This window comes from Sciurus vulgaris, assembly GCF_902686455.1.
Source record: "Sciurus vulgaris genome assembly, chromosome: 1".
Lineage (NCBI taxonomy): Eukaryota > Metazoa > Chordata > Mammalia > Rodentia > Sciuridae > Sciurus > Sciurus vulgaris.
The window spans coordinates 63748719-63762771 of NC_136461.1; the positions used below are offsets into that span (position 1 = coordinate 63748719).

The 14053-nt window shown below is 37.4% G+C and overlaps 2 protein-coding genes across 2 annotated transcripts; both read left to right on the forward strand.

The window, feature by feature from the left end:
* The first annotated feature begins 3227 nt into the window (after positions 1-3227).
* LOC306645018 (diablo IAP-binding mitochondrial protein-like) lies at positions 3228-4403 on the forward strand. Its single transcript, XM_079112274.1, has one exon. It carries the CDS (start codon positions 3247-3249, stop codon positions 3949-3951), a length of 705 nt encoding a protein of 234 aa, XP_078968400.1. The 5' UTR covers positions 3228-3246; the 3' UTR covers positions 3952-4403.
* A 131-nt stretch (positions 4404-4534) lies between these two features.
* On the forward strand, positions 4535-6549 carry LOC306645011 (centrosomal protein of 78 kDa-like). Its single transcript, XM_079112267.1, has 2 exons — positions 4535-5873; positions 5922-6549. Exons 1-2 carry the CDS (start codon positions 4665-4667, stop codon positions 6483-6485), a joined length of 1773 nt encoding a protein of 590 aa, XP_078968393.1. The 5' UTR covers positions 4535-4664; the 3' UTR covers positions 6486-6549.
* The last annotated feature ends 7504 nt before the right edge of the window (positions 6550-14053 follow it).

Sequence of the window (14053 nt, forward strand, 5' to 3'; positions counted from 1 at the left end):
TTGTCCTAACAATCATCAACTCTTCCTTTGTTGCTAACATCCCTGACCTATTCTCCCAGTTTTCAACTTTACTGCCCCATTCTCTACAGTATAGACTGAATAATTTTTTTTAAAACCCATTTGATATTTTTCAAATTAAAACAGTAATATTTTTTCATCAGATAAAGCACAATAGTTCAGTGTGTATAAGGACAAATCTAGTCATTCCTTTACTGACCCAAAGCCTCCTGAGGCAGCATTATAAAGAATGGGATAGGACAAGAAGGTGCAAAAAGCACAAATCAACTAAATATATATATTTAGAAAATATATATATGTATATATATATATATATACATACAAATATATTTTGATTTATGTTTTTCTCATCAATTTCCTTGTTGACATGGACTTCACAAATACAGAGAGAGGAATTTCATTTATGCTTTCTGAAAAACAATAAGGTACTCATTACTTAACTTGTTAACTTTTATATTTATTTTTATTTTAAATTGTATCATGTCAGATTGATGTTTGAAACCACTTGAATAGAAGTTATCAGAGAAAGAGATGGAACAAATTATGTTATGTTCATGTATGAATAGCGCATAATGAATCTCACTATTATGTGAATTTATAATGCACCAATGAAAATATAAAGAGAATAAACACTTAAATGTCTCCTCATGGCATTTAATAAGTTTTTTTTCCAAAGAATTGTAAAGCATCTATTTAATTTGACAAGTAAGGTGAGTCTAGGGCAAAGATATTTTCTGCCAGAGTGGTGTGTGTGTGTGTGTGTGTGTGTGTGTGTGTGTGTGTGTTCTGTTCATTTAAAAGACATTTGTCAGGTTCTTATTCTGAACTGTACCTTACTAAGTGTTTCATATTCATCAGTGTGTTCAGTCCCACAATAATCTTCTGAGGCTTATGTCATCCTTTCCTCTGTTTTATAGATAAGGAAACTGGTTTCAAAATGGAGCATGACTTTCACAGGTCTGCAGATCTGTCCAACCAGAAACCAGACTTTTTGAGCCAGCATCTCATTGTGTCTGTGTTCCATTTTCTGGGCCAGACCAGGCCTTCCCTTGCAGAAGAGGCTGTTTGATTTCTCTTGTGTTCTTCAGGGTTCCATCATAGTTCTTTGAAGATCTATGTATTTGTTGAAAATGAATTGGTTGATTTGTTTGTTTAAAGGGATGGAAGCCCTGAACATGTTTCAAGGAATCAAATAAGGGTTAACATAGCTATTGAAGATGCTACAGTTGAAGAAATTATCATAGTTTCAAGGTTAATAATCAATAAGTTTATTGACTATATCTCCTTGTGCCTTCTATATATTGAAACAAAGTAGGACAGAGTCCATAAGAAAAGTTGCCTTCAGAAAAAGTTGCCTTTAAAAAAAGTTGGTTAGTTTCTTCTCTGAAAGCACAGGGGCAAATACACACAGAGATGAAGCAAATATGTAGAGGTATACAAAAAATAGGGGAAAGGGAATCTATCAGCAGCCAAGGAACTCCCAGCCCAACAAACCAGTCTTGTTTCATTCAGTCCTGGGCAAGTATTTCATTTCAGCTGTGACCCAAAGTTGTACATATATCTTCCTATCCCTACAGTGATTACTTGCGTACCACCACATCTGCCATATTATGGAAATTTTGAAATTTTGCTACCATTAGCTTCTACAGTCTGTTTTCTTTACTATCACATCTCTTCCATTTATCTTACATTTCAAAAAATCTGCAGACATCAGCAAGACCAGCATATTCTCATACTTAGTATTTATTTATTTGTGCATACTAATTTTACAGAATGGTGGATTTCATTGTGGTGTATTTGTATGTACATAAAAAAGTAATTTGATAAATTTCTCTCTTAAATACCTCTTCCACCTTTTCCACCTCTCTCCTCCTGATCTCCCTCCTTTATCTTAATAGTTTCCCTTATACTTTTATGGTGTCCCTTCTTCTTCCTCTATGCTTTCATATGTGAGAGAAAATATACTTTTTTTCTGAGTCTGACTTATTTTGCTCAAAATTATGTTCTCCAGTTCCATTCATTTTCCTGCAAATGACACAATTTTATTCTTCTTCATGGCCAAACTCTATTATGAATATATACCACATTTTCTTTATCCATTCATCTTTTGATGGACACCTAGGCTGGTTCAATAACTTAGCTATTATGAATTGTACTTCAGTAAACATGGTATACATGTATCTCTAAAGTATGTTGACTTTCATTCTTTTTGGCTATATACCAAGCAATGATATAGTTGAATCATATAGTAGTTCTATTTTTAGTTTTTTAAGGAAACTACCGATTGATTTTCATAGTAACTGTATTAATTTACTTTCCCACCAATAGTGTGTCAGATCCCCCCATCCTTGCCAGCATTGATTGTTACTTGTATTCTTGATGATCGCCATTCTAACTGCAATGAAATAGAATCTCAATGTAGTTTTGATTTGTATTTCTCTGGTGGCTTAAGATGTTGAACATTTTTTTCATATAGTTGTTGGTCATTTGTACTTCTTTGAGCAGATTCTATTGAATTTATTTACCCATCCATTGGTTGGATTATTTGTATTTTTAATGTTGAGATTTTTTAGTTCTTTATATATTCTGGATATTATCCTTTGTTAGAAAGAGTAGCTAGCAGCTTCTTGGAGCAGGGCCGGGCAGCAAGAGGCTTCCATGAAGAACCAGGCTCCCCCTTCTGGGCACAGCCAGGCTCCCCCTGGACCTGCAGGGACAGCAGGCAGCTTCTCAGAGCAGGGCCGGCTAGCGAGAGGCTTCCGCACACAACTAGGCTCCCCTGGCTTGGGTGGCCCAAGGCCCAGATCAGCCATGCCCCAGCCCACAGTCTAGTTCCCCTTTGGCAGACCATCAATCAACAAGTGGAGGCGCCTCTGCCCATAGCAGGGAATATACCCCACCTGAAGGCCACCACCCCTAGAGGGACAGCTTTTTTGTGGAGTACTGCAATATCAAGTTTCTCCAAGACTTCAGCTACTGAAGGCTAGGAGGTGATATACAGGAAATCTACAGGGACACTATAAGCCAACAGAGGAAATCTGCAATATCCCAGAGTTTCACTGATACCTGACCAAAATGAGAAAACAAGGGAAGAAAATGTCCCAAACAAACCTAGATACTATATCAATAAAACCCAATGACAGCATGGCAGAAGAAATGTCAGAAAGGAAGTTAGGAATGTACATAATTAAAACGATCAGGGGGCGTCCGGCGTTCGCCCGCCGCGGGATGGCGGCTCTGAGGAATTGGTTGTCGAGGAGCGTAGCCTCCTTCTTCAGGTACCGACAGTGTGTTCCTGTTGCGGTTAATTCTAGGAAACGCTCGTTGATAAGACCATGGCACAAAACGGTGGCGGCCGCCTTCGGTGTGACCTTGTGCGCAGTTCCTATTGCCCAGAAATTGGAGCCTCATTCTCTTAGTAATGAAGCATTAATGAGGAGGGCTGTGTCTTTGGTAACAGATAGCACCTCTACTTTTCTCTCTCAAACTACGTATGCATTGATTGAAGCAATCACTGAATATACTAAGGCTGTTTATACATTAATTTCTCTGTACCGACAATATACAAGTTTACTTGGGAAAATGAATTCACAGGAGGAAGATGAAGTGTGGCAGGTGATCATAGGAGCCAGAGTTGAGATGACTTCAAAACAACAGGAATACTTGAAGCTGGAAACCATTTGGATGACTGCAGTTGGTCTCTCAGAGATGGCAGCAGAAGCTGCATACCAATCTGGAGCAGATCAGGCCTCTATAACTGCCAGGAATCACATTCAGCTGGTGAAATCGCAGGTGCAGGAGGTGCGCCAGCTCTCCCAAAAAGCAGAAACCAAACTGGCGGAAGCGCAAACACAGGAGCTGCACCAGAAAACACAGGAGGGAAGGGACGAGAGGGCCGACCAGGAACAGGAGGCCTACCTGCGTGAAGATTGAGGGCTCAAGCTGGCTGCCTTTTCTGCCCACTCTGTGGGGAAAGCAGAGGTGGATGCCCTCCACCCAGCATCAGCACAATTCTCTCTGCACGGAGAAGAGGCGGCAGGCTGTACCCTGGCCTATCAGGCCAGAAGCCTTTGTGAGCTCCGAATGCCTGATCCTTTCCCTTAGGTCTCAGCTTTTACTGGACCTGGTTGTTAGTCCTTGGGCACTGTATGTACCCTGTTTAACGTTGCACCCCCTCAGCATACTTGCTCTCTTTCTTTAGGCCCAAAGCATTTCACCAGCCTGGGCCAGAGAGGGGTCTTTTAGTCACTTCCTTAAGTTCAATAGCTATTTAACCTCAGTTTCAAGCTTACTCAGATTTTCAAATGTGATTTAGTATTTGTTCCCTCCATGGGAATTTGAGTTTGGTGGGGAAGTGGGGGAGCTTATCGAGTTTTTAAGATTTCTTTTTAGCTCTTAAAAGCTGTTTAAGTGCATCAAATGTGCTAAGGAACCTGGAGTTAAATGGACTAGTTCTGAGAGAGAGGAATTTAACTGTTTTAACAAAGGGATTGAATAAATCAACTTCTTTGGTGCACCTGTCTCTTGCAAACTGTCCAATTGGAGATGGAGGTTTAGAAATTATTTGTCAAGCTATAAAGAACTCTGTCACTCTTAAGACAGTCAACTTCACTGGCTGTAGTCTGACATGGCAGGGAGCAGATCACATGGCCAAGATCTTAAAGTATCAGACCATGAGAAGGCATGAAGAAACCTGGGCTGAGAGTCTTCGATATAGAAGACCAGATCTTGACTGCATGGCTGGTTTAAGGCGCATCACACTGAATTGCAACTCCCTGATTGGTGACCTGGGGGCACGTGCTTTTGCAGACTCTCTTAGTGAGGATTTATGGCTTAGAGCTCTTGACCTGCAGCAGTGTGGCCTCACCAATGAAGGAGCCAAAGCTTTACTAGAGGCCCTTGAAACCAATAGAACTCTGGTCATTCTGGATATAAGAAAAAATTCACTCATTGATCATTCTATGATGAAAGCAGTTATCAAAAAAGTTCTTCAGAATGGAAGGAGTGCTAAGTCAGAGTACCAGTGGATAACTTCTCCATCAGTGAGGGAACCATCTAAAACTGCTAAACAGAAAAAGAGAACTATAATCCTGGGAAGTAGTCGAAAAGGAAAAGCTACTATTAGAATCGGATTGGCTACAAAGAAACCTGTGAATAGTGGAAGAAAACACACCCTTTGTAAAGAATATGCTTCTGAACCTCCACCTCCTGGTGTGTCTGGTTTCTTGCCATGGCGTACTGCGGAACGTGCAAAAAGGAGCAGGGGTTTTCCATTAATCAAAACTCGTGATATATCTAATCAGCTACAGCAATCTGACTTTCCTGTGACTGTGACAGTAGAGAGTCCTTCATCCTCAGAAATTGAAGAGGTTGATGATTCTTCAGAAAGTGTTCATGAAATGCCTGAGGAAACTAGTTTAAAACAAGAAGCATTACAGGGAAAACTGGAGGAATGCCTAAAGCAGTTAAAAGAGGAAAGAGTAATAAGGCTTAAAGCTGATGAACGAGTTAGTGAGCTGGAACATGAAAATGCCCGGTTAAGAAATATAAATCTCACTTTGTCTGAAGCCCTTCATACACAGTCATTGGCAAGCATGATCCTGGATGATGAAGGTGTTTTGGGTAGTATTGAGAATTCTTTTCAGAAGTTTCATGCTTTCTTGGATCTCCTTAAAGATGCTGGTCTTGGGCAACTTGCCACAATGGCTGGTATAGACCAGTCAGATTTTCATTTATTAGGTCGTCCCCAGATGAATTCTACTATTAGCAGTGCACCTAAAGAAGAAAAGAAGGCACTTGAAGAAGAAAAAACAGATCCAAAGCAGAATGCCCTAGGACAAATGCAAAATATCCAAGTTTCTATTTGTATGCAGTCAGCTTACAATGAAGGAACACTAATGAAGTTTCAGAAAATCACAGGTGATGCTAGAATTCCCTTGCCTCTCGACTCCTTCCACGTCCCAGTTTCTACTCAGGAGGCCCCAGGAACTTCCAAAGACAACCTGGGAGATCCAGTCCCTGAGCAGCGGCAGGAATCTTTAGAAGGATTCATGGCAAGAACATGTTCTCCTTTAGCAGATAGGATTTCTGGAACTGGAAATCAAAGAGAAGAAGAGGAGTTATCTAGAAATAGCAGATCACCCTCAGAGAAAATGACCCAAACAGGTGAATATACCAAAAAACACTTTGCTAAGAAACAACCTGGGAAGGACCTGCATTCCTACTCTGACTCCTTTATAAATCAGAAAAGCAAAGGAATTGGGGAAAATAAGTCTTTGGTTCATGAGTCAATTAAAAGTGAGTCTTCAAAAAACTACATTTCTGTCAAGAAAGAAAGTAGAATAGTGACTGTTTCATCCAAGACAAATAAAAGTAAACCCAATCCACTAGAACATTCTGAAAGTGATACTCTTGGATCTGATTTTGAAATTCAAGAAAGCATCCATTCTCTATCACGCTTGACCTAGGTCTAAATCTTCTGAAATTATGTTTTTGCCTTCAAATTTTAATAAAATTTCTTATGTTTTTAAAAAAAAAAAAAAAAAAAAAAAAAAACGATCAGGGAAGCAAATGAGGAGATGAAAGAGCAAATGCAGGCATTGAAGGATGAGATGAAAGAACAAATGCAGGCATTAAGTGATCGCACCAATCAACAGTTAAAAGAGCAAATACGGGAAGCAAAAGATCATTTCAATAAAGAGTTAGAGTTACTGAAAAAAAAAATAACAGAAATTCTTGAAATGAAGGAAACAATAAACCAAATATAAGCTCGATAAAAAGCATAAAGAATAGGATAGAACACCTGGAAGACAGAACCTCAGACATTGAAGACAAAATAGTTAATCTTGAAAACAAAATTGACCAAACAGAAAAGATGGTAAGAAATCATGAACAGAATGTACAAGAATTATGTGATATCATGAAAAGGCCAAATTTGAGAATTATTGGGATTCAGGAAGGCTTAGAGAAACAAACCAAAGGAATGAACAATCTATTCAATGAGATAATATCAGAAAATTTCCCAAATCTGAAGAATGAAATGGAAAATCAAGTACAAGACGCATATAGGACTCCAAACACACAAAATTACAACAGACCCACACCAGGGCACATTACAATGAAAATACCTAACATACAAAATAAAGACAGTGTTTTAAAGGCTGTAAGAGAAAAAAATCAAATTACATTCAGAGAGAAACCAATACCATTATCAGCAGATTTTTCAGTCTAGACCCTAAAAGCTAGAAGGGCCTGGAACAACATTTTTCAAGCCCTGAAAGAAAACAGATGCCAACCAAGAATCTTACACCCAGCAAAAATTACTTTCAGATTTGACAACGAAAAAAAATCCTTCCATGATGAACAGAAGCTAAAAGAATTTACAAAAAGAAAGCCGGCATTACAGAGCATTCTCAGCAAAATTTCCATGAGGAAGAGATGAAAAACAACGATGCAAATCAGCAAAGGGAGGAAACACCCTAAAGGAATAGCCAAATAAAGGAGAAACCAAATCATGTCAAAAAACAAAAATGAGTCAAATGACTGGGAATACATATCATATCACAATAATAACCATGAATGTTAATGGCCTAAACTCATCAATCAAAAGACATAGACTCGCAGATTGGATTAAAAAGAAACATTCAACAACATGCTGCCTGCAAGGGACTCACCTCATAGAAAGAGTTACCCACAGACTAAAGATGAAAGGATGGGAAAGAACATACCATGCACACAGACACAGCAAAAAAGCTGGAGTATCCATCCTCATTTCAGATAATGTGGACTTCGAGCCAAAACTAGTCAGAAGGGATAAAGAAGGACATTACATACTGCTTAAGGGAAGCATAAATCAGCAAGACATAACAATCATAAATATCTATGCCCCAAACAGTGGCTCATCCATGTATGTCAAACAAAACCTTCTTAATTCCAGAAATCAAATAGACCACAACACAATAATACTAGGTGATTTTAGCACACCTCTTGCACCACTGGACAGATCTTCCAAACAAAAATTGAATAAAGAAACCATAGATCTCAATAACACAATCAATAATTTAGACTTAATGGACATATATAGAATATACCATCCAACCAAGAACGAATACACTTTCTTCTCAGCAGCACATGGATCCTTCTCTAAAATAGACCAGATTTTATGCCATAAAGCTAATGTTAGCAAATAGAAGAAGACAGAGATACTACTTTGTATTCTACGAGATCATAACAGATTGAAATTAGAAATAAATGACAGAATGAAAAACAGAAACTACTCCAACACTTGGAGATTAAATAATATGCTATTGTGTGATGAATGGATAACAGAAGACTACAGGAGGGAAATAAAAAAATTCTTAGAGGTAAACGAAAACAAAACACATCATATCAAAATCTCTGGGACACTATGAAAGCAGTACTTTGAGGAAAATTTATTTCATGTAGCATATTCAATAAAAGAAGAAAAAAATCAACAAATAAACGACTTAACACTGCAGCTCAAAGCCCTAGATAAAGAAGAACAGAGCAACACCAAAAGCATTACAAGATAGGAAATAGTCAAAATCAGAGCTGAAATCAATGAAATTGAAACAGAAGAAACAATATAAAAAAATGACAAAATAAATAGTTGGTTCTTTGAAAAAATAAACAAAATTGATAAACTTTTAGCCACACTAACAAAGAGAAGGAGAGAGAAAACTTAAATTACTAAAATTCGGAATGAACAAGGAAATATCACTACAGACACGAGTGAAATACAAAACATAATTAGAAGCTATTTTGAAAATCTATACTCCAACAAAACAGAAAACCTCGAAGACATCAACAAGTTTCTAAAGACATATGAATTACCTAAACTGAACCAGGAGGACATACACAACTTAAATAAATCAATTTCAAGCAATGAAATAGAAGAGGTCATCAAAAGCCTACCAACAAACAAAAGTCCGGGACCAGATGGGTTCTCAGCCGAGTTCTACAAAACCTTTAAAGAAGAGCTCATTCCAATACTCCTCAAAGTACTCCATGAAATAGAAGAGGAGGGAACCCTCCCAAACTCATTCTATGTAGCCAGTATCACCCTGATACCTAAACCAGACAGAGACTCATCGAGGAAAGAAAATTTCAGACCAATATCTCAATGAACATCGACGCAAAAATTCTCAACAAAATTTTAGCAAATCGCATACAAAAATATATTAAAAAGGTAGTGCACCAACATCAAGTGGGTTTTATCCCAGGGATACAAGGTTGGTTCAACATCCAGAAATAAATAAATGTCATTCACCATATCAACAGACTAAAAGTCAAGAATCACATGATTATTTCAATAGATGCAGAAAAAGCATGTGATAAAATACAGCATCCCTTCATGCTCAAAACACTAGAAAAAATAGGGACAGTGGGAACACTCCTTAACATTGTAAAGGCCATCTATGCTAAGCTGATGACCAATATCATTCTAAATGGTGAAAAACTGAAAGCATTCCCCCTAAAAACTGGAACAAGGCAGGGATGCCCTCTTTCACCACTTCTATTCAACATTGTCCTTGAAACTCTAACTCTAGTCAGAGCAATTAGACAGACCAAAGAAATTAAAGGGATACAAATAGGAAAAGAAGAACTCAAACTATCCCTGTTTGCTGATGACATGATTATATATTTAGAGGAACCTGGAAATTCCACCAGAAAGCTTTTAGAATTCATAAGTGAATTCAGTAAAGTAGCCGGATATAAGATCAATGCTCATAAATCCAATGCATTTTTATAATAAGTGATGAATCTTCAGAAAGAGAAGTTAGGAAAACTACCCCATTCACAATAGCCTCAAAAAAAATAAAATACTTGGGAATCAATCTCTCAAAAGAGGCAAAAGACCTCTACAATGAGAACTACAGAACACTAAAGAAAGAAATTAAAGAAAACCTTAGAAGATGGAAAATCTTCCATGTTCTTAGATAGGAAGAATCAATATTGTCAAAATGGCCATACTACCAAAGTGCTATACAGATTCAATGCAATTCCAATTAAAATCCCAATAATGTGCCTTACAGAAATAGAGCAAGCAATCATGAAATTCATCCGGAAGAATGAGAAACCCAGAATAGCTAAAGCAATCCTTAGCAGGAAGAGCGAAGCAGGCGGTATTGCAATACGAGAACTTCAACTATACTACAAAGCAATAGTAAGAAAAACGGCATGGTATTGGTACCAAAATAGACAGGTAGATCAATGGTACAGAACAGAGGACACGGACACAAACCCAAATAAATACAATTTTCTCATACTAGACAAAGGGGCCAAAAATATGCAATGGAGAAAAGATAGCCTCTTCAACAAATGGTGCTGGGAAAACTGGAAATCCATATGCAGCACACCCTGCACAAAACTCAACTCAAAATGGATCAAGGACCTCAGAATCAGACCAGAAACCCTTCATCTTATAGAAGAAAAAAGCAGGTCCAAATCTTCAACATGTCAATTTAGGATTAGACTTCCTTAGCATGACTCCCATAGCACAAGAAATAAAAGCAAGAATCAATAACTGGGATAGATTCAAACTAAAAAGCTTTCTCTCAGCAAAAGAAACTATCAGCAATGCGAAGAGAGAGCCTACAGAGTGGGAGAAAATCTTTGCCAGTCATATTTCAGATAGAGCACTAATTTCCAGAATATATAAAGAACTCAAAAAACTCTACACCAAGAATACAAATAACCCAATCAACAAATGGGCTTAAGGAAATGAGCAGACACTTCACAGAAGAAGATCTACAAGCAGTCAACAGATATATGAAAAAATGTTCAACATCTCTAGTCATAAGAGAAATGCAAATCAAAACTACCCTAAGATTCCATCTCACCCCAATTAGAATAGCGATTATCAAGAATACTAGCAACAATAAGTGTTGGCGAGGATGTGGGGAAAAAGGTATACTCATACATTGCTGGTGGGGTTGCAAATTAGTGCAGCCACTCTGGAAAGCAGTGTGGAGATTCCTCAGAAAACTTGGAATGGAACCACCATTAGACCCAGCTATCCCACTCTTCGGTCTATACCCAAAGTACTTAAAATCAGCATACTACAGAGATGCAGCCACATCAATGTTTATAGCTGTTCAATTCACAATAGTCAGATTGTGGAACTAATCTGGACACCCCTCAATTGATATATGAATAAAGAAACTGTGATATATATATATATATATATATATATACACATATACATACATACCATGGAATATTACTCAGCCATAAAGAATAGGAAAATTATGGCATTTGCAGGCAAATGGATAAAATTGGAGAATATCATGCTACATGAGATAAAGCAATCTCAAAAAAGAAAGGACAAATGATCTTGCTGATAAGTGTGGATAATGACACATAATGGGGGTGTGGGGGGCAAGAATGGAGGAAGGAGGGACTGTATAGAGGGAAAGGAGGGGTGGGAGTTGTGGGGGGACGGAAAAAATAACAATGAATCAAACACTATTACCCTATGTAAATGTATGATTACACAAATGGTATGTTTTTACTTCATGTACAAACAGAGAAACAACATGTATCCTATTTGTTTACAATAAAAAATAAATTAAAAAAAGAAAAAAAAAAAAAGAAAGAGTAGCTAGCAAAGATTTTTTTCCTTTATGTAGGTTGTCTCTTCACTCTGCTAATTATTTTCTTTGATGTGTAGAGCTTTTAAATTTGATACTGTTCCATTTATTGGTTCTTGCTCTTACTGAGCTATTGGGGTCCTATTAAAAATGTCTTTGTATGGGTCTATATGTTGAATTGTTTTCCATCTTTTTTTTCTAAAAATTGCAAAGTTTCTGGTCTTACATTTAGGTCTTTGATTCATTTTGAGTTGATTTTTGTACAGGGTGAGAGACAGGGATCTAGTTTCATTCTACATATGAATGTTAGGTTTTCCTGGCCCCACTTGTTAAAGAGGCTGTCTTTTCTCTAGTGTATGTTTTTGGCACTTTTATCAAGTATCAGGTGACTATAACATGCTCAGTAAAACTCGAGTGTGTCAGTACAATAAGAGGTAAAGATTGTATACCCATGTAATGCTTAAATGTGTATTTCTCAAAGAAGTAACTACCAGTAAAAAGTGCTGTAATAATTTGTCTTTATTTTTTCAAGTAGACCAGCATAATGTAAACAGGGGTCATTATGAGTGTAATGTTTCATCCCCTTACATAATCTCCTGGAGTGAGAATTAAGGAAGGAGAAGAAATGGGTAGGATCCTGGCCTCATGAACAAACCCTAGTCTAGTTCAGCTCTTTTAACCAGACAGGAAAAGCTCGATGCACGAATGAGGAGACCTACCCAGCATTTCCTTCTGAGGGAAGAATATTGGGGTCCTTTGCCGACTGATAGACAGCATCTTTATGTGACTCATTTGGGTTCAAGAGAATAGTGTGACCTGAGGTTCCTTCACCCTGCTGTTGGTACACTGCCATATTCTCAGTATATTCCTAAATCTTAAACCCAACATCTTGAGTTTGATTTTTCTATGTTATGATTTGGAACTTATCCCTGTGGACATAAATGTCCCTCTTTGGATGTCACATTTACTAGCATTTAGTTACAAAGCTACAAAGGGAGTTCTAGTCTCCTGGACAAGTTTTAAATGGCCCATATATTACTCTAGTGAATATTCTAATGGTTGGGAATTTTTATACTACCAAGATTTGACTATGGAAATATATGTTGAAATTGCCAGAAGCTTATTGGTATTGGAAAGATTTCCACTTGAAAAGGGTCAAAGGGTTCCAAAAGAAAAGGAAAGAAGAGTCTCTTATTTTCAACAGGGAAAGCTAAACCTTTTCCAATATGTATTTCGGTATTGACTAGCATAGGAAGTAAGAAAGTGAGTGGCTGAATAAGGAATTAGTGGGCTAGTCTTCTGCCAAATCTCTTAATGTAGGTAGACATAAATAGGAAAATGTCAATTGCACCCAAATCACTGTCTGAATCAGGACGTTCTGTATGCATGCCACTGTATTTACACAACTTTCTTATGTGCATACCTATGATTCCTTAAGGGCCTACTCTAAAGGCTTTGCCAATTTATATTCCCATCAGTACTTTGTGTTAATCTGCTTCCTTCATTCCTGTTAACCATTGGTGAAACTGGTCTATCCCTTTCAATAAATTGTTCACATTTTTTAAAAAGAAGTCAGATTGCCATGGCATACCCACCTCCTTATGAGGACTTAGAGAAAATAATTGGGGGAATGTTTTCTAAATTTTCAAACTTTGCCTTTACAATTTAGTAGAAACAACTGAAAAATCCCACTTTATAAGATTTGCATTCATGATTGAGGTCTGGGTGCAAACATTGGCTTTAATAGGTCCCTGTTTTACTTCAACAAGGTGATTGTCCCATATTGGAGTTCACTGTTAGGTCACATGATGATAAATCAGCCAATTCCCCAAACCTTAAAAAGGATTACTGATTTATAAATTGAAAAAGAAGTATATTTGGAAATGATTTTAAAGCCAACAGTGAGAAATATTTTGTGTCAGTTTTCAGATAAGCATGACTGTCTATTAGCTCCCCTGGTCATTTAGTGAAGCTGAGCTATTGCCCATGAAGCTTTCTGTTCAGGGTCTGTGGAGAAAGCTCTGTATGGTTGAGTGAGCTGAAGAGTAGAATGTCCATCGTCTACATGTCTCAGAATCATCTGCAATGTCCAATTTTCCACCTGACCACACAGAAAATGGGTTTGGTTATAAATTATTGTTTTAGTGTCAGCAAATAAAGTTATCATGAGTCACATTTTTGTATATATACTGGACACAGTTTTCATTTCTTAAAAATGTTTTTGCATAGTGTATTTTCAGTTTTTTTTTTTTTTTTTCCCAGTAAATGCTAGAAGGTCAGAATTGAACAGCTTCCCTCTGTTTAGCTGCTTTTTTAAAAAAATTGCAATCTCTTGCTGCATTTCATGAGAGTCCTAATATCCTAATCTAGTCTCAGTACAATGATTTTCATTTGTAGGATGAAATTGCACTCACCATACCAAA

Excerpts from the sequence above, each read along its gene's own strand:
- LOC306645018 (XM_079112274.1), top strand. The coding sequence starts at position 3,247 with ATGGCGGCTCTGAGGAATTGGTTGTCGAGGAGCGTAGCCTCCTTCTTC.
- LOC306645011 (XM_079112267.1), top strand. The coding sequence starts at position 4,665 with ATGGCCAAGATCTTAAAGTATCAGACCATGAGAAGGCATGAAGAAACC. Across the intron at positions 5,874-5,921 it reads GACAAATGCAAAATATCCAA|TTTCAGAAAATCACAGGTGA; the intron begins GTTTCTATTTGT and ends ACACTAATGAAG.